The sequence below is a fragment of the Poecile atricapillus genome, chromosome W (assembly GCF_030490865.1).
Source record: "Poecile atricapillus isolate bPoeAtr1 chromosome W, bPoeAtr1.hap1, whole genome shotgun sequence".
In the NCBI taxonomy this organism is placed as follows: Eukaryota; Metazoa; Chordata; class Aves; order Passeriformes; family Paridae; genus Poecile; species Poecile atricapillus.
In genome coordinates this window covers 92,165,220-92,192,067 of record NC_081288.1, presented here as the reverse complement: position 1 = coordinate 92,192,067, position 26,848 = coordinate 92,165,220, and the positions used below count along the sequence as shown (strand labels likewise).

The window sequence follows — 26,848 nt, the reverse complement described above, 5'->3', positions numbered from 1 at the left end:
GATTTTGCCATTGTTAGCATCCTTACCGAGATTAATTTTTGCTTTAGCAATTTTACCAATGCCTCTGCGCCCCAATGACATTTGTTATGTTTAATTTGTAGAACTTCTCTCATTATCAAGGGGGTTAACACTATTTGTCTTTGTGCAGTTACATACCACCCTTCTGAATTCTTTTGTGCATTTAGGAAACATCCCAATTTCTCATCTTCTATTGAATATTTCGGTTTTGGAGGCAAATTAAATTGAGATACATCAGCTTTTAAAGGCATCAATGCCATTGTTGTTTTCACTTCTCAAGCAATCTGTCGAGCTGTCCAGTCTACTTTTCGATTCCCCTTGTAAATTTTGGAGTTTCTTGATTGGTGTGCTTTACAGTGTATAATTGCTACTTGTTTAGGTTTTTGTACTGCTTTAATCAATTGCAGGACTGGATCTTGATGTTTAATGTGTGTACCTTGAGAAGACAGTAGTCTTCTTTCTTTCTACAGTGCTCTGTGTACATGTACTACTCCAAAAGCATACTTTGACTCAGTCCATATGTTTACCCTTTTCCCTTCACTTAATTCTAGTGCTCTGCTTAAGGCAACCAGTTCTGCCCTCTGGGCAGATGTATTTGGTGATAATGCTTTTGCCTCCACGACTGTACTGACTGTTGTTACCACATACCGGCCGTATCTGGTCCTGTTCTTCACGAAGCTGCTTCCATCTGTGAACAGCTCCCACACTGGTTGCTTTATTGGGATGTCTTTCAGGTCTTCTCTTGCTGAATAGGTGTACTCTATTACTTCTACACAGTCATGCTCTAATGGGCCTTCTTCAGTTGTGGTACCTAGGAACAAAGCTAGATTCAAGAGGTTAGTTGTCTTTAGTGTGACATCATCCTGCTCAGTCAGGATTACCTGGAATTTCATCATCCTGCTTGGAGATAGCCAATGGCCCCGCTTTTGTTCTAAAACAGTGGTTACCATATGTGGCATGTAGACATCTATGTGTCTACCCATTGTGAGGTTTTTAGCTTCTTGTATCAGCATCACAGTGGATGCAACTACCCGCAGGCATGAAGGCCATCCGGCACTCACGTTGTCAAGTTGTTTGGAAAAGCAGCCTACCGGCCTTTTCCAGCTTGTCAAACGTTGGGTCAGCACTCCCAGTGCTAGATGCAGCCTTTCATGCACAAACAGCTGAAAATCATTGGATAAATCAGGCAATCTTAATGCCAGAGCAGTTGTCAATGCTTCCTTCAGTTTGAGGAAGGCCTCCTTCTGTGGTTTGCCCCAGGTAAATGGCTGTGTCTTCTGGGCTTCATACAGGGGTTTTGCAATTAGTCCATAGTCCATGATTTACAGGTGGCACCACTCTGTCATCCTAAGGAAATCCTGCAGCTCATGCAGGTTCTGGGGTTCTGAAATAGCACAAATAGCTTGAATATGATTAGTACCCAGCTTTTGTTGCCCTTTTGAGATTTCACATCTCAGGTAATTGACAGTTTGTCAGGCAATTTGTGCCTTCTCTTTAGGCACCTTATATCCTCCCATTCCCAGCTGATTTAAAATTTCAATTGTTACCTTTATGCAGGTTGTTTTCTCTTCTGTAGTTGTCAGTATATCATCAACATACTGTAAGAGCAGGTATTCTCTCAGTACTTGCCCATTCTCAGCTCCTTCGCCAGCTGACTTCCAAATGGGGTTGGACTGTTCTTGTATCCTTGTGGGAGTCGTGTTCAGGTGAGCTGAGTTTTCCTTCTATTTTCTGGATTTTCCCATTCAAAGGCAAACAGTTTCCTACTTTCTTTGTCAAGGGGTATGCAGAAAAAGGCATCTTTTAAATCAATTACAGTAAACCATTTATATTTCTCTATTACGGATGTTAACAATGTGCAAGGATTAGCTACCACTGGGTAAATATCTTTAGTTATTCCATTATTGCTCTCAAATCCTGTACTAGTCTGTATTGGTCAACACAGAAATTTGGGCTCTACTGTTAACTACAGAAGCAATAGGTGCACATTTAGGACCCACTATTGCTAAAATCAGTATGTCTCCTGTTTTGTTATTTCTAGTGAACATTTTAAATACAACTAACTTCCACCTCTCTGCTCACCCATGAGAGGCAGAGTTACCAGTTTCCCTGATTCTAAGGCTGTTTGGGCTCCACTCCCAGAAGCTGAGAAGGAGACTGCTTTGGCTCACAGCCCAGAGCTTGTGGAGGTGTGCTGGGTTATACAATGGGGCATTCGATACAATGATCCTGGGTCAGTGCCAATTAGAGACTACTTTACTCAACTTTTAAGTGATAAGCCATCCATTATGTTTTTGGAGACCCCTTTCTTTATCTCTAGTGACCACCCATACTGGCAGTTAGAGATTTGTTTTCTCTTTTCTGGGTTTTCATTAAGAGAACCAATGTATCTAACACCCTTTGCTTTCTCTGATTTTTCTTCTGGGATTTTTTTACAGGTCCATAATTTCTACTGTCATTAATTAGCTCTTTTACAACTTTGCTCCATGTCAAAATTTTATGGTACCTAGCAGGAGAATGGAGTTGTGAACCTGTCGGCTGAGAGTGGGTGGTGAAGGGAGTAAACCCAGGATCAGTGGAACCTGGTTGATTAGTTGGGTTCCCAAGAAATCTATTTAGTGTATCCACAGGGGTTATAGTTGCTATGTTGGTTTTCTTTTTGGAGAAAAATTGCTGTAGGTTTAAGTGATTCTGGAAGGCCTTGAATTAAAGGAGTCATAATTTCAGTTTTCACAGATAACAAAATTGGTGATTCATAACCAGCAATTAATTTTATTTTGTGCATCATTTGCAAGCAGGTATCATTGTGAATGTTTTCCAGTAGTTGGTTGGGGGTACCAACTATAGCTATAGGGTTCCCCCTTTCCAAGGGGTTTAGCCCCTCTGCCCAATAAGCTGCATGCTGAGTTAGGGACCTTGGGTTACGTCTGTCTCCTGCTGTTAAGAAGACTCCATGTCCCCAGTGGCTTCCTGTTCTCTCAATTGAGTTTGATCACCTCCAGTGAGAGACACTCGGAATACGTATTGTCTCTGACTCGTGAGGGAGATGCCCGTACTCCCTTTATTTCTTTTTTTCTTTTTTTTCTTTCTTTTTTTTTTAGTGGTTATATGCGGATCAAGATCCTTATCATTGATATAACTATATTCTGTTTTAATTAGACGTTTCAAACTAGGACAGCAGTGTTCCCCACAATTTTATCCTAGTTAGCTCCTTTTGAGGGTAAATTTGATTAATGAGAGGGGTTTCCCTCTCTTGTTTCTTTTAGCAAGTCAGCATTTTTAAAATTTTTATCATGGAGGGCTGCTTGCAACAGATTGATCTTACTCCTTTCTTCATCCAATTGTTTTTGCAAAATTTTAACTGGGTTTTGGAGGGAGTCTATTGTAGTTCTTTCCTCACTTCTTCGCTTAAAGCGAGTTTCTATAGCTGCTGTAAGACAAGCTCCCAAAACTGAGCGGAGTATAGTTTTATTTTTGCCCAGTTTAAATTTTGTTTCATGTTGTAAAGAACATACTCTATCAATCACATTTTCCAAATTAAACCAATTATTAAGCACCCATTCTTCCCCTCCCGGAAAAGGTCTGGCATTGTGTTTTGCTAACAGAGCATAAAATGCAGTTTTAACTTCTGCACTGCTGTTTTCAGTCATTTTTACAAAGGGAAAATACAGGGAGGTGTAAATTTACATTATACACACACACACACACAACTTTTTGCTTCCCCTATGGGTGAAAAGACCAAATCTGCTTGGGAGGCACTCCTTCAGTTTAAAATTCTGGTCGTCTCTTTGCTACACCAAGCAGTCAAAATTCATACACACAACAACAACAAAAACAGTCCTGGCCTTTTGCACTAAGAGATCTTTTGCGAAATTCTGCAGACAGAGCCCTCAAGTGAGTGTGGCGTGCTTTTCACCTCGGTGTGTGCAGTTTGCGGGAAATTCGAGTCGCCCCCCTTGCTTTCTGGACACCACTCAGTCTTCAGTGTCGGGCTAGGTGTGGCTGGAGCAAAATGTCTTTCTCCTAATACAGACTGCACAACAAACCTGAAGCCCCTTCTGTCTTCAGAAATCCTGTCTGTGACTCCAGATTAAATGTCATGATTTGCTAATGCGAGTGGGAGTCATGAGAAGTTTGTTTGATCTCAGAGTGCAAAAAGGACACAAAAGCATTTCAGTTTAAATCACAACAGCAATAATGCACCTTTATTTTAGTGCCAACAACAAGGGTTATGCCATAGAGGAGAGAGAGAGGGGGAGAGATAAAGAAAACAAAGTAAAGAGAGAGAGGAGGGGGGTTATAGCTACCAACGGATGAGACGAAGTTGCTGGGGTCTTCTTCCGTGGGGAAATCTCGCCAAAATTAATTTAGCCTTATGTAATTCTTCCCCAAAGTTACCTTGTTTCCAATGTGCTAATAAGCACCCCAAAGGAGAAGTACCTGGTATGGGAGCATTGCTGCCCACAACCCCTTTAATCTTCTCCATATTACAACTACAATACACCACAAATGCCGAACCTGCAACGCTTTCGCAGTCGTCTGACGGATGGCACCTAGGCAATAGCACCAGGAATTCCTTTAGCCCAACCAAGCACAGCTTTCTTTGCATCTTATTGGCAGGCACCCAAACCAAGTAAAGCACCTTACCTCTTCTCCCGGGGACGTTGTGAGCAGCAGAGACAGTCGCGGCCGATGAGCTCCCCGAGAATCCTTCAGTGCCGGCTGGAGCGTGATCGGGTCACGAGCTCGCTCAGCAGCACTCAGAAGGTCCCATCTGGGTCGCCAAAATGTTAGCGTTCAGGAACACACATAATCACGGAATGATTATATGAAGGTGCTTTATTGAAGAGCTCTGGGTGTCAGGGGTACACACACCCAAATCTGACCCGACTTGGTTTTAAGTTGAACATGTTTTATAGTCTATTGTTATACAACTTACATATTAATTATTAAACTTACATTGTTCTATTGTATGCATTGTTTTTACCCAAGCATGGATTTCTCGTGATCCCCCCTCAACCCCCTAACATTGTTCCTCATGTTCTTTAAACAATAATTATATCTAATCACATCTAACAATTGTATCATTTATCATATACTGACTACACAGGTGCAGTTTCACCTGATCTTTAGCAAGCACAAGGTCTAACATTTCTCAGGGCCTACTTTTCCCAGGGCTTTCCAAGCTTAACTTTCTTTCTAAGTCCCAGAATTTTCTATGATTTTAAAACCTTTTACTATCACAGTCAGCTGCCCAAGATGATGAAAGGAATTTCTTAAAAATGTGCAATTTTTTCCTTTAAAGGTGGAAGAGATGGTACAAAACCATATGACATATTCCTTGCAAGACGTAGGAGGAGATGCCAATTGGCAGCTAGTGGTAGAAGAAGGAGAAATGAAGGTAAGCATTTGTTGTTTTGCTTAATTGATATAAGATGATATGCTGTGAAGACAGATATTTTTATTCTCTTTGAATTCTATTACCGAGCAAGTTATGCTGTTAAAACTCCTCTCTGAGAATAGCATTGTTTAAGTTAGGACTGGAGACCATATGAGCTTCAGCTTCTAATATATTCAGCAAAATCTTATGCAGCACTTGCAATAGCTTTGTCTTTACAGACTCCTTTCTCATTTTCTGCTACTTAAAACTTCCTATCAACATGGTTTACTGTGTTGATTTGGCACAGACTGGTTTTTGGTAGCGGGGGAGGGCCACAGAAGTGGCTTCTGTGAGAACCTGCTAGAAGCTTGTATCGTGTCTGACAGAGCCACTCTCTGATGGGTCTAAGATGGACATGCTGCTGGCCCAATTAGAGAGGTTGGTCACGCCTCTGTGACAACATATTTAAGAAGAAGATCAAAACAGTGAACACACAGTTTTTTCCAGGGGTGGTGAAGCACCCCTGCCTGGGTCATCCTGGTGCAGCACATGGTGATGCACTGCGGCTGCTGCCATCTTGGTGCAGCCTGTGGCGAGCCTTGCCTGTTTGCCTCCCCCTAGCCAGCTGCACCACAGGCAGAAGGGAAAGGGCGGCAGAGGCTTCTTGGTGCCTTGTCACTAAAGGACACAGAATGATTCACACGGACACGTCTCAATGGTATGACAGGAAAAGAAGTAACTTTATTTTCTGACTCCAGTATTTATAGATTCTTGACTATGACCAGGGATTGGATAACTAAATTACCACCTTCCCAATCACACTGGTCATGTGAAATGTCCATTAAAGACGTTTCTTAGAAGGAATGTGTAGACGTTTATGTTTACAGTTACTTTCCTGGGCAAGTAACTAAAACTATGAAAACAAGATCAGAAGGTTTAGTTTTCAGGGCGACAGTGCCTTGCATGAAGAGAGGTGTTAAATAGTGCCAGCGCTGCATCAGCTGCCACTGCCCACTCGGCAGCAGTGGGGCCACCTGGCCAGCAGTGGAAACATGGCGAATGATTCCCCGACATGGAACCAAGACAAGATCAACCTCTTGGCGCTGAGGGATCCTGCAATAATCTTTGAATTAGAATTGGTGGAATTTGTTGGCAATAATACCTACAGGCAGCAGTTTTTCTTCTAGTCAGAGAAGAGGAGGAAGTGAAGACATGTGAGGGAGAACATCATGGCAGCACTAAGGTCAGTGGGAAAAGAGGGGGAGGAGGTGCCCCAGGAGCCAGAGACGAGATTCTTCTGCAGGCTGTGGTGAGGACTATGGTAAATAAGCTGTCCCTCTGCAGCCCATGAAGTCCACAGGGGATGCAGAGATCCACTCACAGCCCGTGAAACAAGTACTCACGTCAGAGCATGTGTATGCAGGAGAAAGCTGTGTTCCAGTGAGAGACAATACAGAGAGAGGGCCCGGGCTCCCAGAGATAGAGAGAGAGAGAAGGCCCTTGCTTCCAAACTAGAGCAGCCTATCCTTAGAGGACTGCACTCTGTGGATGAGTGACCCATGACACAGCAGTTTTGGAAAGACTGCCCATGGGAAGGACTCAGGTTGCAGCAATTGCAGGAGGACTGCTGCTTGTGAGATTGGAGCCATGCTGGAGAAGTTAATGGAGAACTGTCTCTCATGGGAGGGACCCCATGGTATCACAGGGGAAAGACTCCTCTCCCTGAGCGAGCAGAAAAAGATCTCAGGTGATGAACTGACCAAAACCCCCACACCCTGTCTCCCTGTGCTGTTGGTGGGAAAGAGGGAGGGGCTGGGAGGGAAAAAAGGTGTTTCAAAGGTGTATTTTACTTCTCATTATCCTCCTCTGACTCTTAATAATAAATATACCTTAGACTTTTAAATTTGAACCTGTTTTGCCCTTGGAATATTTTCTCCCAATCCTCATCCAACTCGTGAGCCCTTCATTAATTTCTTTCTGTCTTTTTCTTCCCAATTAAAAGCAAAAGAGTGAGTGAATAGCTTTCATGGGTGCCTGACATTTGGCCAGTGTCAAATAACGACATGCAAATTCAATGTATGAAAATCTTATTTGGTAGCAAGTTACTGTTGGTTACTCTCCTGTGCTTGTGCACATTCTTGTGCATAGCGATAAATAAGGTAGCTTAATTCAGGACTGATAAGCAGGGCAGGTGATTTATTATTTTGCAGTTTTGGGCACCTCAGTATAATAAGCAAATAAAGCTATTAGAGAGCATCCAAACGAGGACCATGAAGATGATGAATGGCCTTGAATGGAAGATGTATGAAGAGTAGCTGAGGTCATTTGGTTTGTTCAGCCTGGAGGAGACTGAGGAGAGACCTCATTGCAGTCTACTTCCTCATGAGCAGAAGCAGGCAGGCAGGCTGGCAACTGATCTCTTTTCTCTGGTGACCAGTTGTAGGACCCGAGGGAATGACATGAAGCTATCAGGGGAGATATGTAGCTTGGATATAAGGAAAAGGTTCTTCACTCAGAGGGTGGTTGGGCACTGGAAAGGCTCCCCAGCAAAGTGGTCACAGCACCAAATGTGTCTGACTTCAGGAAATGTTTGGACAATGCTCTCAGGCACATGGTGTGATTCTTGGGGTTGTCCTGTGCAGGGTCAGGAGTTGGACTTGATGATCTTTGTGGGTGTCTTTCAACTCAGGATATTCTGTGATTCTATTACTCATATTTGGAGTAGAAATTTTTCAAAATACTGGTGTTTTTATGTGAAGTGCCTTGCAAGAATATCTGCATTGGTAGTTACCATAGAACACTGATATGGCAAATTATTCATTTGTTAGTCTTCTGGGTAAGTTTTTATCAAAGCTGATGAAATTTTAAATAATTAAAACATGAACAATTTTGTCAATTTCTCTTAATTTCTGTCTTTGTATTTGACCATAGGTGTACAGAAGAGAGGTGGAAGAGAATGGAATCGTATTAGATCCTTTGAAAGCAACGCATGCCGTTAAAGGGGTAACAGGACATGAAGTTTGCCACTACTTCTGGAATGTTGATGTTCGTAATGACTGGGAAAGTAAGAAATCGATTTTTAAGTTTTGCATGTTTATCAGCAAGCATCTACTTCATAACATTGACCAAATATCTGTGCTTGTTTACTGATGTACTTTTATTTCCCCTCCTCTTAGCAACAATTGAAAATTTCCATGTTGTGGAAAATTTAGCTGATAATGCCATCATCATTTACCAGATGCATAAGGTAATAACACTTCACCTGTATACAAACCTCAGTAAGACAGTCTGGACTATATGTGTTCTAATCTATTCTGAAATACTTTACCATCATAACAACTTTAAATATTATCCAGAATAAAAGTTTAGAACAACTTCTCTTGTTGCCTTAAGTTTTAGCTTTCATATTTTTCAGATTCTGTGCTGTCTAGGTGTGTAGTTTTGAGCTTCATATTAAGTGTTAGTGAGCTCTCTTCACAGAGTAGGTAGACAAAACAATTCCTTCTCTAGTTTGATACCAAGGACAATCGTTACACGTTTCAGGCCCAAAAGCATACAAAATGGTGGATGAAGAGAGAAAACAAGAAGGATGGTACTTCATAATACGAAGCTATAATTGGACAATTAACCCAAATATGCAGAAGGACCAAAACTTGTAGAAATGTGAGACCTTGTGACCAGTCATCCATTTTGTGACCATTTTTAGGTCTATCTTGGGTGTAGCCCTGTCCAGGCTCTTGTACTGCTCAAGGTGTATCCTTTAAGGCCTTTCAATAAATACCTACTATATTCTTAATTCTGTCCAGCCTCTGTTCTAGGTCAGCCTTCTCAAGGCATCACTCTATTGAACTGCAACTTTGTAAATTTTTAAAACTTTACTTGATGGCATAATTGTTTGTGTATCTATATGATAGGGTTTGCAATAACAAATGAGGACTGTTTTTAGTCTTAAGTATATCACTGGCAGTAAGGCAAGGCTTATCTCAAGAAAACTGAAGCGATAAATTGTCACTGACTACAAGGAAGAAACCCCTATCCCTGTATCATACATTTTGTTGCAATAATGCAAGTTATTGTTGACCACGATTAGTTGACATTCTACATTTGCATTATGAGGTCTTATAGTTCCTGGTGCATTTATTGTTTTAACTTCATTATGGTTTTTCACCCCAACTAATTCTGATTTAGCTTTACTAAAATGTTCATTTGACTTATAATCCAATAACTATAACCTAACAGGTCCTAAAAAATTGAGAATGAAGTGTACACTCTTATCTTTAATCTTGCATGATTCTGAGTATTAGTATATTCAAATATTGAAAAAAATATTTTTTTAAACTGGCAATGTGGTTATTTTAAAAGTGCTGGAACAGCAGACTGATTTTTGAACACAGTTGTATGAACTGCATAGTGTTGTGGTAAAAGCTAGACTTTTTGCCCATATTAAGTGTCAGGAAATTGGTTTCTGTACAGTTTTGCTTTATTTTATGACACTTTGCTTCTGAAGCGTTCTCTTAGATAATACCAATTTATCATATCTATCTCTTTAAAGTAATAATTTCTTGAAATAAAAATTCTTATAAGTAATTCTTATAAGTATTATGGAGGATTTAGGGTGTTGTCTCTCTCTCTCACCATATTTATGGAGACATAAATAACTGTAGATGCTTCTATTTATACTTAACCACTAGTTCTGTTTATAGCTTACAAGTATTAATTACAATGTAAGCTTGAGATTGAGAGAACAGTAGAGGAAGTGCCTCTTCCTGGTTGTCTTCTGAAAAAGTCATTGCAACTTGGCTCCCTGCCTTTCGAAGGCCTTAAACTTTTGCCTTAAATTTTTTAAATTAAGTATAGCCATATAACCTGTTATACATCTGTACAACACCTGTGTTCTGCTTGAGTTTTCAAAATTGCATGAAATTACTAACTTAAATAAACTTTTTTACTTAAATAACATGACTGACCTGTTTTGCCTTGTTTGTTTTTTTCCTTTATCTAAGGATAGTAAGTACTTAATTTGCAAAACTGGAAAAGCTTATATTCAGGTGTTTCTCTGCAGAGAGTGTGGCCGGCTTCTCAAAGGGATGTGCTATATTTGTCTGCCATCAGAAAAATACCAGCATTCAGTGAAAATGATCCTGAAACATGGATTGTTTGCAATTTCTCTGTGGAACATGACAGTGCTCCTGTAAGTGTTTTTTTCATTTTATCAAGTTCTGCTTTAAAAATGACATTTTTCTATTATGTGGTGTGATGCTCTTGCAATGGGGAGGGGAGGGGAGGGGAGGGGAGGGGAGGGGAGGGGAGGGGAGGGGAGGGGAGGGGAGGGGAGGGGAGGGGAGGGGAGGGGAGGGGAGGGGAGGGGAGGGGTATGCAAAAATACAGTTTGTTTATACCAGATGATACAATGACCTGATGAAAACTTTCTGAGCCAAAAACTCTACCTTATCTCAGCAGTTGGCAGATTTAAGGTGTTGCAGAAAAATGGAAGCAAAATTTCTGGTGAAAAAATTTAAAGAATTGAGATAGATTCCTTCATATGGAATTGAACTCCTCAATATTGTCAGACGTGGGGATAGGCTTGTATAACTAGATATGGAATCGGTTAAACCTACAGCTTACACAGTTCTGCCTTGGTTCTGTCAGACAGTAGCAATGATTGTTTTCTCTGTAGTGTTTCTGTGCTGAATACTATGCCATTGCCTGCTTACAAGGGAAAAGTTACTAACTGATATTTGTAAACACTGATTCATTATTCTTTAGATGTTTCCTTACTTATCACAATAATTGAAATAATTCACTGTATTAAGCAAGTGGAAACTTGAGTTTCAGGCATTTCAGTTTAACCCTTTCCCTACTCACCGTGTACCTTTCATTCACATTCATGTTACATCCGTATAGTGCTAGAATGCAAACTCCCAGAAACACAACTTTTGGAGTACCTTAGATTTTATACTAAATTAAAATGTTAGCATTCGAGTATGCTGAAAGAAACCTAGTTTGAAATTTACAAATGTTTGTTGTTTGTTGTTTTTTATAGATGAACAATCGTTGTGTCCGTGCCAAAATAAATATTGCTATGATTTGTCAGACTTTAGTAAGCCCTCCAGAAGGGAACAAGGAAATAAGCAGGGACAATATCCTATGCAAGATTACATATGTAGCTAATGGTAAGTCTAAAATTATTCAGCATGACATTAATGATATATGTTAATTCCTGGGAGGTGAATACTGGGGAACAGAAAGGTTGATGAAGTTTTCTGTTAAATTTATATATAGGATCACACTTGTGGTCTTCATGGTCAAAAGTACTCAAATTAGTGTGCTGCATCAATCAGTGAATGGGATCTTTCATTGTGTGGCATTTTGAGAGCAATGAATGAAAGTAATGTGTAGCTCAGTCCGAAGTACAGAACCTTGGGGTGGAGGAGGGATGGGCAGAAGAAATGTCTGCAACTGGCATGACTTGGCATAAGTGTTAAGTTTTAGTAATAATCTAGGAATTTTATTCATGCATTGCTATCAATTTTTTTACACAATTCATGGTTGCAAAGCATGTTTACAATCTATAGCATAATGTAGTCTACTTTTTTTTTTAACTGACAGAATCTTTGGTATTGACTGCAAAGTTAGCAAAAACAAACTGCATTGTTACTGTACCCAGTATTCAGCAGTATATTATAGTATTGGAATCTCATACCTATTATCTCCTCTCCTGTAGCTGAAAAATACTTTGAGTATCTCACCTGCTTATTATTTTTGACCACCTATTACATAGCTTATTAAGAAATTAGGTTCAGTAAATCTTTGCCATATAGGAGTGATACAACTTGTATTAAATCCTGTACAAAAAATACTGTATGATGTTAAACTCTGGGGTAAGCTCCTTTGTTTCCTGTTTAGAAGTTTAACAATTATTTAAAAAATATATCTTCATTGACAAATTTTGAACTGTGATTATATGGGAAGTGGCATCTTTTTCAGCAAAGTATTTGACCTGTGAATTTAAGCATATTTTATAATCAGAGCAAATTTTGCTTCAAGTGCCTTAAAAATAATTTGTAAGACATTGGCTATGTAGCAACTCTGCAGGCAAATGCAGCAGTTATTGAAAAGTTATGGACTGACTTCTATTTTCTTTGAAATGAGAAGTAGCTTGAGTCTGTCTTTCTGTTGTTTTTTGGAAGTACTTAAAGAATATCATCTTTCATTTGGGCATTTGCCAAAGCCAACACACCATGTTTAATGTTTTCTAAATAGTAGCATTGTAGAACTGGACTAAATTAGAGAAATAAGAGTAGAAAGTGTTGCAATACAAGCTGTAAGGGTTTAAATTCTGCTGATTATTCTTTCCTGCTACTTCAGAAAGAATTGCAGGAATACAAACTTGAATTTTATTTTCTAGCTTTTAGCAGATACGTTGTATTTCAATGTCTGGCTTACTGTCTACTTCTAGTGAACCCAGGAGGATGGGCACCAGCATCAGTGTTACGGGCAGTGGCAAAACGAGAATATCCAAAATTCTTAAAGCGTTTTACATCATATGTGCAAGAGAAAACAGCTGGAAAGCCTATTTTATTCTAATATTAGCAGGTATACATTAATTTTTTAATTCTTGATTCACTATTACAAATATTTAAGGCCAAACAGAAGTATGTGATCTAGAAATGTCTTTCTAGCATGAATTCAGTGCTTAGATTTAATATATGTAGATGGTTACAAGCACTTCAGGAGGGATTGGTAGGGCAGGTGAGGTGGGGGGGCATTTTTTGTAACAGAGGGGCTGGAAGTTATGAAACTCACAGTTGGCAGTGGCACAGTTGAGACTCTCAGGGTAAGGATCAAGGGACAAACAAATAAAGCATGGAGGTCTGCTATAGGCTACCCAGCAAGAATGATGACACTGATTAATTATTCTTTAAGGAACTAAGGTGTCGCGCTATATTAGGAGCAGCGAAGCAATATGACATGACTCTCTTAGCTGCATTGTCTAAGAGAGAAAAGTTTATTATTCTTAATCTTCTTTTATACACATGTTCTAGAAGGTCTGAGAGGTAAAACTCTCATTGGTCATTAAAGCAACACATCCATCATCATTGGTTAAGTGGAACACTACCCCTTGACTGTTTCCTAAACAACACCTGCTAAGATTGTTGTCCTTTACCAAGGACTGTTTGGATTCTTTTGGATTCTTTCTGATGCTTTTTCAGGCCAGACTGAGAAGCCTGTGTGACTTAGCTTCACACAGGCTCTGTTCCCTGCTTGCTTTTTGCATCTACACTAAGGGACACTTCTAAGTCAACCACTCTTGTTCTTATGGGAGACTTCAACTTGCCAGATGTTAACCACACAGCTGGTACAAACATGTCCAGGAGATCCCTAAAACACCTGGATGACAACTTCATGGTACAGGTACTAAGGGAGCTGACTAGGAAAGATGCCCTCCTTGATTTGTTGCTTGTTAACAGAGAGGGTCTTGTGAGTGGAGATTGGCAGCCGTCTTGACCACAGTGACAATGAAGCGATCGAGTTTAAAATCTCTGTTGACAGGAGAAAAAGTGTCAACAAAGCTTCAACCCTGGAAATGAGGAAAGCAGACTTCAGATTGTTCAGGGAACTAGTGAGTAAGGTTCCCTGGGAAAATGCTTTTGAAGGTGCTGGGGTCCATCAGTGCTGGTCACTTTTTAAACACCACCTCCTAAGGGGGTGCAGGCAACTGCCAAATATCGGAAATCAAGCAGATGAGGCAGAAGGCTGGCTTGGCTGAACAGGGATCTTCTTTTGGAGATAAGGCAAAAAAAGGTGTATGGACATTTGAAGCAAAGTCAGGTGACATGGGAGGACTACAGAGATACTTCTCACCACTGTAGGGAGAAAATTTGTGTGGACAAAGCACCATTAGGGTTCAAGATGGCCAACACTGTGAAGGACAGCAAAAAGGGCTTTTTAATATGTTAACAAACAGCAAAAGGAGAATCAGAGATAACATTGGTCTGTGGCTTGATGAGTTCAGTCACCTCACAAACAGGCACACAGACAAAGCAGAGACATTTACTGCTTTCTTCACCTCTCTCGTCAATACCAATGATGGCCTCTGGGACCCCCAGAGCCCTGAGCTGGAGGACCATGACTGCAAGAATGACAAACTCCCAGTCAATCCTGAAACTGTGCAGGATTTGCTGCTCCAGCTGGATTCTTATAAGTCTATGGGACCTGATGAGGTTCATCCAAATACGCTCAAAGAGTTGGCTGATGTCATCGTGAGGCTACTCTCAATGATTTTTCAATGGTCTTGGGAATTTGGAGAGGTCCCAGTTGACTGGACACTGGGTAACATTAACCCAATTTTCAAGAAGCACAAGAGGGATGGCCCTGGTAAGTACTGGCCTGTCAGTCTCACTTCAGTGCCTGGTAAAATTATGGAGAAGACTATTCTGGGAGTTATTGAAAAACACCTGAAGGACAATGCAATCGCTGATCACAGCCAGCTTGGCTTCATGAGGGGAAAGTCCAGTTTGACAAACTTCATTTCCTTTTACGACAAGGTAGCCCACCTAGTTGATCAAGGGAAGCCAGTTGATATAATCATTTGGGATTTCAGTAAAGCTCCATTTTAAAGCTCAGGGCTTCATTTTAGGGCCAGTTCTCTTCAACATCTTCATAAACTACTTGGACACAGGACTCAAAGAGATACTAAGTAAGTTTGCTGATGATACTAATTTGGGATGAGCCAACCATTTGAAGTTTAACAAAGGCAAGTGACAGATTCTGCATCTGGAATGGGACAACCTTGGATGTACATACAGACTAGGGAACAAGAGGCTGGAGGGCAGCCCCATGGGAAGAGATCTGTGCGTTTGGGTTCACAGCAAGTTGAATATGAGTCAGGAGTGTGCCCTGGCAGTGATAAGACTCAACCAGGTGCTGGGGTGACCAAGTTCAGCATCATGAACCGGTCAAGTGAGGTGATTGTCCCACTCTGCTCTGCACTGGTGCAGCCTTACCTCAAGTCCTGTGTGCAGTTTTGGGCACCTCAGTATAATAAGCAAATAAAGCTATTAGAGAGCATCCAAACGAGGACCATGAAGATGATGAATGGCCTTGAATGGAAGATGTATGAAGAGTAGCTGAGGTCATTTGGTTTGTTCAGCCTGGAGGAGACTGAGGAGAGACCTCATTGCAGCCTACTTCCTCATGAGCAGAAGCAGGCAGGCAGGCTGGCAACTGATCTCTTTTCTCTGGTGACCAGTCGTAGGACCCGAGGGAATGACATGAAGCTATCAGGGGAGATATGTAGCTTGGATATAAGGAAAAGGTTCTTCACTCAGAGGGTGGTTGGACACTGGAACAGGCTCCCCAGCAAAGTGGTCACAGCACCAAATGTGTCTGACTTCAGGAAATGTTTGGACAATGCTCTCAGGCACATGGTGTGATTCTTGGGGTTGTCCTGTGCAGGGTCAGGAGTTGGACTTGATGGTCTTTGTGGGTGTCTTTCAACTCAGGATATTATATGATTCTATGAAAATGGGGTTTTATCACTTTTCTATGTATGGCATAGGCTACCTCTGTTTTTAGGTTCTATTTCTTATGTCCGACTCCAAAAATCATAGTAGTTTCATCCTTCTGTAACAGGTTGCCCTGTAATGATTCTCATTTTTAATTGTATATTGTTAAAGAACTAGTGTAGGTGGATTGTTTAAAACATAGCTGTCACAAGCCAGCAGTTCAAATGTGATAATAGTGCTGATACTATTTAAGGGGTTTAACAAGTTCAGGTTTCCTATTAGTGTTCAAAATTTTCACTACTGTATTTTGTCTTTTCAGTGATCAGAACAAGACTGGGTGAGCATTCCACCTTGAAGTGACCGATAAGTGCATAGAGCACTCCATGTTGGAACAAAGGATCTATAGTCTTTTTAGAGTTTCTAGGGTTTGTATACTGAAGTAAAGAAGCGCTGCATTACTATGAGGCTGAATATTTAACACTAGCTCTCTCCTAAATTTTTTTGTGGAGTCGGTGTGTAATTATCAATAGATGTTTTGATAACATGCATATGGCTATTTTGATTGCTTTAGAAGAGGAAGAATGTGTACAGCTTTGAATCACCAATAGGGGTTACTGCTTTAATTTTAAACAACTTGCAGAATTTCGCTGTCAACATTCCTAAGATACTAGTGCAGTTTTTGTGCATGTCTAAAAAGCACAAAAGACAAATGCACATATAGCATTCTCTAAGTGCTTTATGTGTGCAAAAATTTTGAGTATTTTGGTGGGGAGGGAGGGAGTTCAGTAAAGCCTAAGTGACTTATTAACAGGTTTTGTTTTGCTTTGTATAATCATAGTTCATTGCCATTTGTTTCTATAATGAATCATCTTGTTACATAAAATGTCAGGTAATAATTGAGGGCTGTCAGTATCTTTATGACTTTGCCTTTTCTATTGTCTTACTCTTATGACGATCTTTGGCTCTGAAGGAGTGAGAGTGTGTAAAGCTTTATTTTTTTTCCAGGTATATTTCTATTGGATTTTTTAGTTATGCAGTATGTGCTACAGAAATTTTGCTATTAAACATGATCCAGAAATTTCTAGGAAGATTCTATATGAGAGGGAAAGACAGTGCCTGAAAGCTAGAAGTCATCTGTTCATTATAAATGTGGACTGCTTGCTTTCATGATATCTGGGGCTTTCCCAAAGCTGTGAGAAGGTACACTAGAATATTTACTGAAGTAATTTGGACTACATAGGACAACATTCCCACCCTAGAATGAGGATGAGTACATTATTTTCAGATCCTGCATGTTTTTCTCATCTTGATAAAGCCATGCTATGAGGTTCATGCAGAAAATAAGTTGCACTGATAGTTGCCTCGATCAAAAACTCATCAGTTATAAGGATGTATAGTTCATACTGGAACGTTCTGTCTATTTGTTATGAGAATTCATGTCAGATATTTCCCTGCCTCTGATTCTGGATATGCTCATTAAGAGAAGTCTCTGGCAGACTAGTACTGACTTGGAGGTCTTTTATCCATATCCTGTAGCTGGAAATTCTTCAGAGACTGCTGGGTGTTTCATCGATCTGTGTAACTCAAGAAAAAAGTTCCAGGTTTATTTTTTTTTCTCAAAAGAAAACTGAAATTCTTGTTTGATATAGTATGGTAGGTAACTAAAAATAAATAAAAAATAGTAATTTAATAAATATTTGGTGAATGATTAAATGCGATCTGCAGTGTTGAAAAAAATACTTATTCTGTTTATCTTCTTTTTAGAGATGAAATCATACATAACACACAATTACACATGCATGCAGCTTTCATGTTCCATAATTTTTTCATTTTTGTTTGCCTTTTTCAAATGGTGTACATGGAATATTCCTTATTACAGAGTTATTCTATTAATTTGAATATCTAGAAAAGTGCCTATATGTTAATGCTAATAAGGCAAATAAGATGAAAAGCTGTATGTTTACTACATGACTAGTGAACATTTTATATAGTAATGTTAAAAAAAATTATCTCAAATATACTTCTTCATTTTAAAATCAACCAAGCAGTGGTTAATTCCACCATAGCTACTGATGGGAATGTAAAGGGAAAAAAAGTCCAAAATATAGAGTTTAACTCCTTAGTTGCCTTTTCTTGTAGTTGTTGAACACAGGCAACTAACTTCATTAATTTAATTGGATGACTTTATTTTGCAAATATGGGAAGTTTACAAAGCAGTATATAATTCTTATATCATTAGTTGCATTTGCACTAAATATGATGTACTTTTGCAATTCTGTAAATAAAATTGAACTACAGATACTAATTGTAAATAATATTTTGCTTTTAGATAAAGGTACTGGTACTTCACTACAGCTAGCCCTATCCAATCAGAGTTGTAGGAGTCTTCTTAAAGAATACAGGAGTTGCAAAATAGAGAAATAGGTATTAATTGGCTGATTTAAAAACAAATTTTAAAAGGCATCTATCGGCCTCAGATTGTCTATGTGCAAGTAGCCATTAGGTCTTTTCTTCTAGAAGGGATCTTCTATGGGTTTTTAAAATTTCCCATCTTTTGAGCCCAACACTCTTTCCAATCACTGCCACATATCCGTGCATTCTGAGTTCTCTTCTTCCTGTTAAAGGATCTGTAGTATTTATACAACTGTGGTCTTTGCAGAAGCAGCCCATGATTCTAGAATGGCTGTTTTCATAAGCTGAACCAATTTGAAGGGCTGAGAAGAGTTTTCTGATCCATCAGATATTGTTATCTGAATATCTGTGTGCATTTTGTGAATTTGAATGTTGCTGAACTAGATGTGAAGGAAATTACTGTAGAACTTGTATTGGGAATGAGGATGAGAGATGGTCATTGTTATCTTGTCTGAAAACTTAACATTTTATTTTGACAAATTTATCTGTGAAAAATTTAATACATCTTGGAAAAAAAATACCTTATACTTAATTGGGATGAGCTGGCTTATATGAAGTTGTGCAGATTCTCTTTTAACTAATCAGATTGTCCACCTGTATTTTTGTCAAGTTGTACAGATAATGCTGTATTTGAATTGCCACCATTCATCTACAGATTCAAAACATGAATCATATTTTTGAATACCTTGAGTGTATAGAGTATAACTGTTTTGCTCTATAACAGCTTTATGACCCTAATGATAAATTCTTAAAAATTAAAAGAAGTTGGTCCTTCCATGGTACAATCACAAATTTTGAACCAGTATTTAAAAGTGAAAAGTATTTAAAAATATGAAGGAAAAACCTGCTTTGTAGTTTTTTTTAACTTTCAGTGTTTTGGAATAACTTACTTTAAACATTTTACCTTGTAACCAACTTTTGGATTGTATATCAAGTTATATACAATAGTATAATGTAAGGAAACCATTTGACAGGAAAACAGTTTGCTTATATTACTGAGGTTATCATAGAATCATAGAACCAGTAAAGTTGTAAAAGACCTCCAAGATCATCAAGTCCAACCTTTGATCGAACATCCCTTTACAACTAAACCATAGCAGAAAGTGCCATGTCCAGTCATTTCTTGAACACTTCCAGGGATGGTGACTCCATCAGTTCCCTTGATGCCTGGAAATAGAACAAAATCTTCCGAAACAATGTTAAAATGATAATATAAAATAAACCTTTACTTGAAAGCTTTTGGGTACACAATATGGTGAAAACTGTGCCCCAAATCCATAGGAGTTTGTTCACTGTGGGAAAGAGAGCTAGAAAAGTACTAGAAGTTATAACCATGCCTTAAAAATCTACAAAGCTAAAAATACATGAAGAATACATAAAAAGATAAAAATCTTTAGGTATCACTCTGGTATACCTTTAGGTATCTCCTTTCAGATAGTTGTAGAGAACAATAAGGTCTACCCTCAGCCTCATTTTTTCCAGACTAGACGACCTCAGTTCCTTCAGCCTCTCTTGATAAGACTTGTTCTCTAGACCCTTCACCAGCTTTGTTGTTCTTCTTTAGACACAATCCATCACCTCAATGTCTTTCTTTTAGTGAGGGGCCCAAAACTGAACACAGGATTCATGTCACAGCCTCTCTAGTGCTGAATCCAGGGGAATGATCACTTCCCTGGTCCTGCTGGCCACACTAGTTCTGATACAAGCCAGGAAGCCATTGGCCTTCTTGGCCACCTGGGCAAACTGCTGGATCATGTTCAGCCAGCTGTCCATCAGCACCCTCAGGTCCTTTTCCACTGCACCACTCTGCCTCCAGCCTGTAGCATCCCATGGGGTTTTTGTGACCATAGTGCAGGACCTGGCACTTTGCCTTATTGAACCTCATACAATTGACCTCTGCCCATTGATCCAGTCTGTCCAGATCCCTCTGTAGAGTCTTCCCACCCTTCAGCAGATCAACATTCCTGCACAACTCAGTGTCATCTGTGAACTTACTGAGGGTACACTCAATCTCCATGTCCAGATCATCAGTCAAGGTATTAAACAGGACTTGTCCCGATATTGAACCTTGGGGATCCCCAATAGTGACTGGCCACCAACTGAATGTAACTCAAATCACCACCAGTCTCTGGGTCTGGACATCAAGCCAGATTTTAAGCCAGTCAAGAGTGTAGCATGGGCTGTCAGCTTTTCCAAGTGAATGCTGTGGGAGACTGCATCAAAGGCTTTACTGACATCCAAGTAGACAACATCCACAGCCTTTCCCTCATCCACCAGGTCGGTCATGTGGTCATAAATGGAGATCAGTTAGGCCAAGTAGGACCTGCCTTTCCTATACCCATCTGGGCTGAGTCTGATCCTTTGGTTGTCCTGTATATGTTGTGTGATTGCACTCAAGATAATCTGTTCCATAACCTTTTCTGGCACTGAGGTCAGGCTGACAGGCCTTTAGTTCCCTGGATCTTCCTTCCGACCTTTCTTGTGGATGGGCATCACATTGGCCAACCTCCAGTTGTCAGTGGCCTCCCTGGTTAACCAGGTGTATTGGGTCTGGATGAGCTGGAGTTCATTTCCCCATAGCAGCTCTCACAGTGCTATGTTTTGCATTGGTAGCTAGAAAGGTGTTGATAACACACCAGTGTTTTGGCAACTGCTGAGACGCTCTGGCACAGCATCAGTGCTGTCTCTCAACATCCCACCCCCATCAAGGGGCTGGCAGTAGGCTAGATTCTGGGAGGGGGCACAACTAGGTCAGCTGACCCAAATTAACCAAAGGGATATTCCATACCATATGACATCAGCTCAGATATAAAAGCTAAGGGAGGGAGGGAGGAGGAATAGAGGGCATTAGATTTTTACAATGTTTTCCTTCCAGAGCAACCACTACATGTGCTGAAGCCCTTCTTCCCAGGAAGTGGCTGAACATCACTTGCTGATGGAAAGTAGAGAATAACCTTTTTTTTTCCTCTTTGCTTATGCGTGTGCAAACTTTTGGGTTTTTTTTGCTTTAATCAGCTGCCTAATCTCAACCTACCAGTTGTTTTCCATCTTATTTTCTCTCCCCTGTCCCTCTGGGGAGTGATAGAGTGGCTTGGTGGGCACCTGGCACCCAGCCATGGTGAACCCACTTCAGTCTTTCTGGTACCCAATGTAGGCATGACCATAACCCCCATTTCCTGTCTCCTTGTGCTGCTGGGGAAGGTGGTAGAGCTTGGAAGGAGGGAGGGGTAGGGGGAAGGTGTTTTTAAGGTCTTATTTCACTTCTCATTATCCTTCTCTGATTTTGTTAGCAATAAATTCAATTAATATCTCTAGTCTGTTTTGCCCATTAGGTATTTGGTGAGTCCTTATCTCAACTCATGAACCCTTCATTATATTTTCTCTTCACTGTCCAGCTGAAGAGGAGAGTGATAGAGCAGCTTTAATGGGTGCCCGGCATGCAGTCAGGGTCAACCCGCTACACAAGTACTGCTGATAAATGAGGGAGAGGCTTGACAAGCTCTTCTGCCTGCTCCTTCAGCACCCTCACCTGAATCTGATCCCATATACTTGTGAGTGTCTGGCATAGCAGGTCATTAACTACTTCCTCCTGGATTGCAGGGGGTTGTAGGAAAACATTTTAACAGAGCAAAAGAATGATATTTTAGTAAAAGCCTGTCTGCACAACCCAGCTTTCAATCCAGGCAACAATATTAAAGGCAGTGTCCTTGAAACTCTCCTAGAACAGTGAGAATAAAGAAAAACAATGCCATTGTGTATAAGGAAAAGAATGTAAAACAATATGTGTTAACCAATAGTACCTTGTTAAGCCCCGTGAACCCTGTCGGACCCTATAAAAGTGTGCTAAAGATAGAAATAAACGACATTTGCTATACCTCTATGAGGACTCAGTGAATAGTCTGAGCGGTTTTCCATTACCTGGCGCTCTGAACAGGGACCCCTTTGCAGGCAAAGGGTACCAGATCAGCAGGCCCCCACAGCGGGGAGACATGGAAGCGGACCGCGGCTGGCAGATCGGAGCTGGGTTGGCGGGTTTGCATGCAGTGAGATGTGGAAGCAGACCTAAGCTGGGGAAAACCGAGACAGAGGGGCCTGAGACAGAAGACCGGAGTCAGGTATGCTTTGGCACTCAGGGAGGAGGCATCGTGAACCGCCCCCCATCCACAGGGCTGCTAGCATGGAAGTTGAATTTGCAGCAGCATGAAAACTGCTTCAAAGCATTATCGTTAAACGAGGGGAAGCAGTCAAGGATGAGGACCTTGAAAAGCTTGTTTTATGGGCTGGAGAAAACGGAAGCTTAAAAATGCCTCCACTGCTTTTTGCAGTGGAAGAATGGAGAGAAATAGGAGACCAGTTGTGGGAGAAAACGATTACAGGGAAAAGCAAAGACACTCTGTCTCTCAGTCCGACTTGGCGGATTGTAATTAATACCTTAAAAGACATGAAAGCGAGCTCTGCCCAGGCTGCGAGCCCCGTAATTCTACCTGTGTCACAGCAGGAGCCGTCTTCACCTCCCACTGCTGGGCGAGCATTCCTGTCTATGCCGCCCTTGGAGAGAGTGGGGGAGAGTCAGGGAGAAGAAAATAAGGAGATGTTCAATGTTTTAAAATTGATTGTGGACATACAGTGACAAGATATTAAATCTACTTTTGAAGAGAAGCCAGATTTAGATCGGTTTCCACCCAACCCAGGGGGGGATGGGGGTAGTACTGGAGAGTGCGCAGAGAACAAAGGCACCCCCATGGCAGAGGCGCTGCAGAAAAAGCTCCAAGGCCATGGGGGACAAATATCAGCAATTACAGAAACAGGTGGCTCAAGCAGCTTCAAAGGGGGAAAAAAATAGCCAAAACATGTCTAACTATATGGTATGAAGTTCTTAGTGTTCAGGAACACACATAATCACGGAATGATTACATGAAGGCGCTTTATTGAAGAGCTCTGGGTGTCAGGGGTACACATACCCAAATCTGACCCAATTTGGTTTTAAGTTGAACATGTTTTATAGTCTATTGTTATACAACTTACATATTAATTATTAAACTTACATTGTTCTATTGTATGCATTGTTTTTACCCAAGCATGGATTTCTCGTGATCCCCCCTAGCCCCCTAACACTGTTCATCACGTTCTTTAAACTATAATAATATCTAATCACATCTAACAATTGTATCATTTATCATATACTGACTACACAGGTGCAGTTTCACCTGATCTTTAGCAAGCACAAGGCCTAACATTTCTCAGGGCCTACTTTTTCCAGAGCTTTCCAAACCCAACTTTCTGTCTAAGTCTCCGAATTTCCTAAGATTTTAGAACCTTTTACTATCATAGTTTAAAATTCATTACTGTAATTAAAGTTGATAAGTTGCAATGGTCACAGTTGCTAAAACCTGGCCCTGAGAGGCTTTTTGTGTAACTGTCCTGGGTTGATTATGATGTTAAATTGTATCCCCATTCGTCCACCTAACCCAGACACAGGTTTTGTATTCTTAAAATTTCATCTAAGAGTAAAAGTGAGTGGAAAAGAAGCACCGAGTCTGTTATCAGAGACTGTAGTTGCTCCCCCCGCATCGGGAGTTTTGACTACAGCACAGACAAACAACAAGAGACAGATTGCCTTGGCTTTCCAACTAGCAGATGCAGAGAGGTCTTCCTGGACTGTTTTTTTCCCTTTTTTGAAACGAATCGAACCTGCTCTGGACTGGGGACTCGGGGGAGCACTGGGAGCTTGCACCCATGGACTACCGGGAGCCCAGCCTGGGCAGCGGCATTTTCCAGCGACGAAGGGACTGATAACAGAGCAAACACCCACAGGAAAGAGACCCTCTGAAGTTTTGTCATCTCTTCTGAACGGCGAGAGGTTTTGTAATTTGATATCATTCATTTTTGTGCTGGGTGGTGCTGTGCCTGTGAAATAAACAGGTTTTTTCCACTTCTCTCAGAGAAATCTCTTCCCGAACCGGTTGGGGGGGGGTGGGAGAAAAGGGCTATGTGGGTTTTCTTCCCGGGGGGGAGGCCCATTGGAGGTTTTCTCCCAAATTTGCCCTAAACCAAGACAAATACATTCATTGGCGCCCAGCGCGTGGCATGAGAGAGTGGAAAAACCCTGTACTGATTGTACTGAAGTGGCAATTATTCTGTATTGGGATAAGATAAAGCAGTCCCTAGGCATCCAGCCATGCTGTTTGAATTAATAATGTCTTTTGGGGTGCAGGACTTCATTTGTTTCTGGTCGCTAGGCTTTTTTGAGGTTTTAATACCTTTATGGTCTCTTGGTTTATTTTCTTATCCAGAAATAACCCCGGTATTGTCCCTAACACATAGCTTTTACAATAGAGGGGCACAGATTAGAATAGCTATTGGGCTGGGCCTAGTGATTATGATTTCTAAGAAGTTTATTCAGGTGCTGGAGTCTGTTCCAGGTATAAAGGATTCATGGGTATGGTTATGCACCCAGTTTGTTAGAGGAGGAGCAGGGGATGAGGCTTTTCAACCTTTCCTTTCCTTCTTCTCCTCTGAATCGGTTACATCACTATTAAAGAGTGTTCAGTTCCCCCTGAATGTTAAAGAGACCCTCTTTCTGGCATTTAATCTGGTAAGTTTCCTCTATACAGTCTTCAGCCTCTCTAGAATGAGGGATGAGATTTCTAGAGGGACTGATGAGACCCCTGAACCAGGCATGGAAAATCCTGAGTGGGGTGGAGAATGGGAGGATATGGGCCAAATCCTGAAGCAATTTTCTGACCCTATAGTTTGGGACTTTCCACATGAACAAATTCTGAATCCAGCTGAGGTGGGGAAATACCTGAAAGAGAAGTGTCAGGATGATTCCAAGGAAATAAAGATCATTGCAGTAAGCTGGGCCCTGGCATATGTTTATTGTACATTGCTGGATACTGTAGGGCAGCAAACAGGAGAAAGGGGACAGGGAGATAAATCAACAGTTACCCCAATTACTCAGGCTGCAGCCAACCTCCCAGTTACAAAGCTGGTAGCTAAACCAGACAGCAAGCTTCAACCAATGGCTGTTGCTACTAGCACGAGAAGTGGAAAGTGCACAGAAAAAACCTATCGACCAGTGGATGAGTGTTGCTATATTTTATATATTAGTAAAGGCCTGTATGCACAAACCAGCCTTTTGAAATAAGTCATGATATTAAGGGCTAAAGTCTTTGAAACCTTCATGCAGAAGAGAGAGTAAAGCAAAACAATATCCTTGTGTGTAGGAGAAAAAATGTAAACTGTGTGTGTTAGCCAATAGTAGCTTGCTCTGACCGCAGACCCTGTAGAATCCTATAAAAGGTGTGCTAAAGATAGAAATAAATGGTGTTCACGTTTACTTCTGTGAAGGCTGGTGAATAAACTGGCGGTTTCTCAACATTTGGCACTCGAACGGGACACCCTGCGGGCAGGGGGGCTTCAGTGGGTCCACGCACGGTGGGACGGAGCCTTGGACCGAGGTTGGTGGAGCGGATCTGAGAGCAGATAGATGCTGCCTTGGATCGGTACCAGATAGGCAGCCTGAGCGCGGTGAGACGCGGAGCGGTTGCACGTGGAAATTCACGCTGCTGGGGGGGACCGAGAGGCGGGGGCGTAGTAGAAGGGTCTCTACCTTCCCTCTCGTGGTTTGCTGCTAGCATGGAAGCGGAATGTGCTTCTTAGCATCCTCGTTAAACGAGGCGAAGGAGCCCAGGAAAAGGACCTGGATATGCTCATTATATGGGCTAATTGTCGTGGGCATTTTGCAGTGCCCTCACTGCTTTTTGCGGTGCAAGAACGGACGGATTTTAGGGCTCTGATATGGGAAACGGCAATTATAAAAAAGAGCAAGGACGCTGTGTCTCTCGGTCGAACTTGGCAGATTGTAATTAATACCTTAAAAACCAGAAAAGCGAGATATGCTGAGGCTGTGAGCCCCGTAATTCTACCTGCGTCACAGCGGCAAATGCCTTTACCTCCCACTGCTGGGCAGGCACTCCTATCTATGCTGCCCTTGGAGAGAGGGAGGGAGAGTCAGAGAGAAGAAAATAATGAGAAAAAAGTTCCACAGCGAACGCTGAAACAACAAACAGAATCTGTTCAGTTATGGCAGGATGTGATACATTTGGAACTATTTGCTTCATTTTTGGAGTCCCTTTTAACACTACAATCTTATTTAAGTTCCATCTTTACTGCCCTGGAAGAAAAGAAGCCAAATTTAGACTGGTTTCCACCCGAACCAGGGGGACATGGGGGAGCACTGAGGGGGGCGCAGAGAACAAAGGGACCCTGGGGATAGAAGCAGCGCAAGAAAAGTTCCAAGGCCGCGCTGATAAGCTGCAATGGTTGCCATTGTTAGCACCTGGCCTTGAGAGACTTTTCGTGTAACATCGCCTGCTTTTGTAAAATTGTGCCCTTTTTTCCTCTATCAGCGAACAACAAGAGAGATTGAGAGGAAAAACTGCATTTGTTAAAGTTAACTTTGTGAGGTTTTTTTCCTTTCTCTCCGTTTTTCCTCTCTGCGAGAGATGTGGGGGATGTGAAAGAAGAT

The 26,848-nt window shown here is 41.1% G+C and overlaps 1 protein-coding gene across 5 annotated transcripts in view; it reads left to right on the top strand.

The window, feature by feature from the left end:
• The window catches only part of LOC131591636 (ceramide transfer protein-like), a 311,936-nt gene extending 287,677 nt beyond the window's left edge, over positions 1 to 24,259 (top strand). Inside the window, exons 14-20 of one of the 5 annotated variants that reach the window (XM_058862535.1) lie at positions 5,324 to 5,419; positions 8,330 to 8,462; positions 8,575 to 8,645; positions 10,461 to 10,589; positions 11,442 to 11,571; positions 12,858 to 12,994; positions 21,714 to 24,259. In XM_058862535.1, coding sequence (XP_058718518.1) covers positions 5,324 to 5,419; positions 8,330 to 8,462; positions 8,575 to 8,645; positions 10,461 to 10,589; positions 11,442 to 11,571; positions 12,858 to 12,985 — 687 coding nt within the window. In that variant the 3' untranslated portion in view covers positions 12,986 to 12,994; positions 21,714 to 24,259. Of the gene's footprint in view, positions 1 to 5,323; positions 5,420 to 8,329; positions 8,463 to 8,574; positions 8,646 to 10,460; positions 10,590 to 11,441; positions 11,572 to 12,857; positions 12,995 to 16,225; positions 17,617 to 21,713 lie in introns of those variants that run through there. The other 4 variants (XM_058862539.1, XM_058862536.1, XM_058862537.1 and 1 more) reach the window with 4 other exon arrangements.
• Positions 24,260 to 26,848: the final 2,589 nt, after the last annotated feature.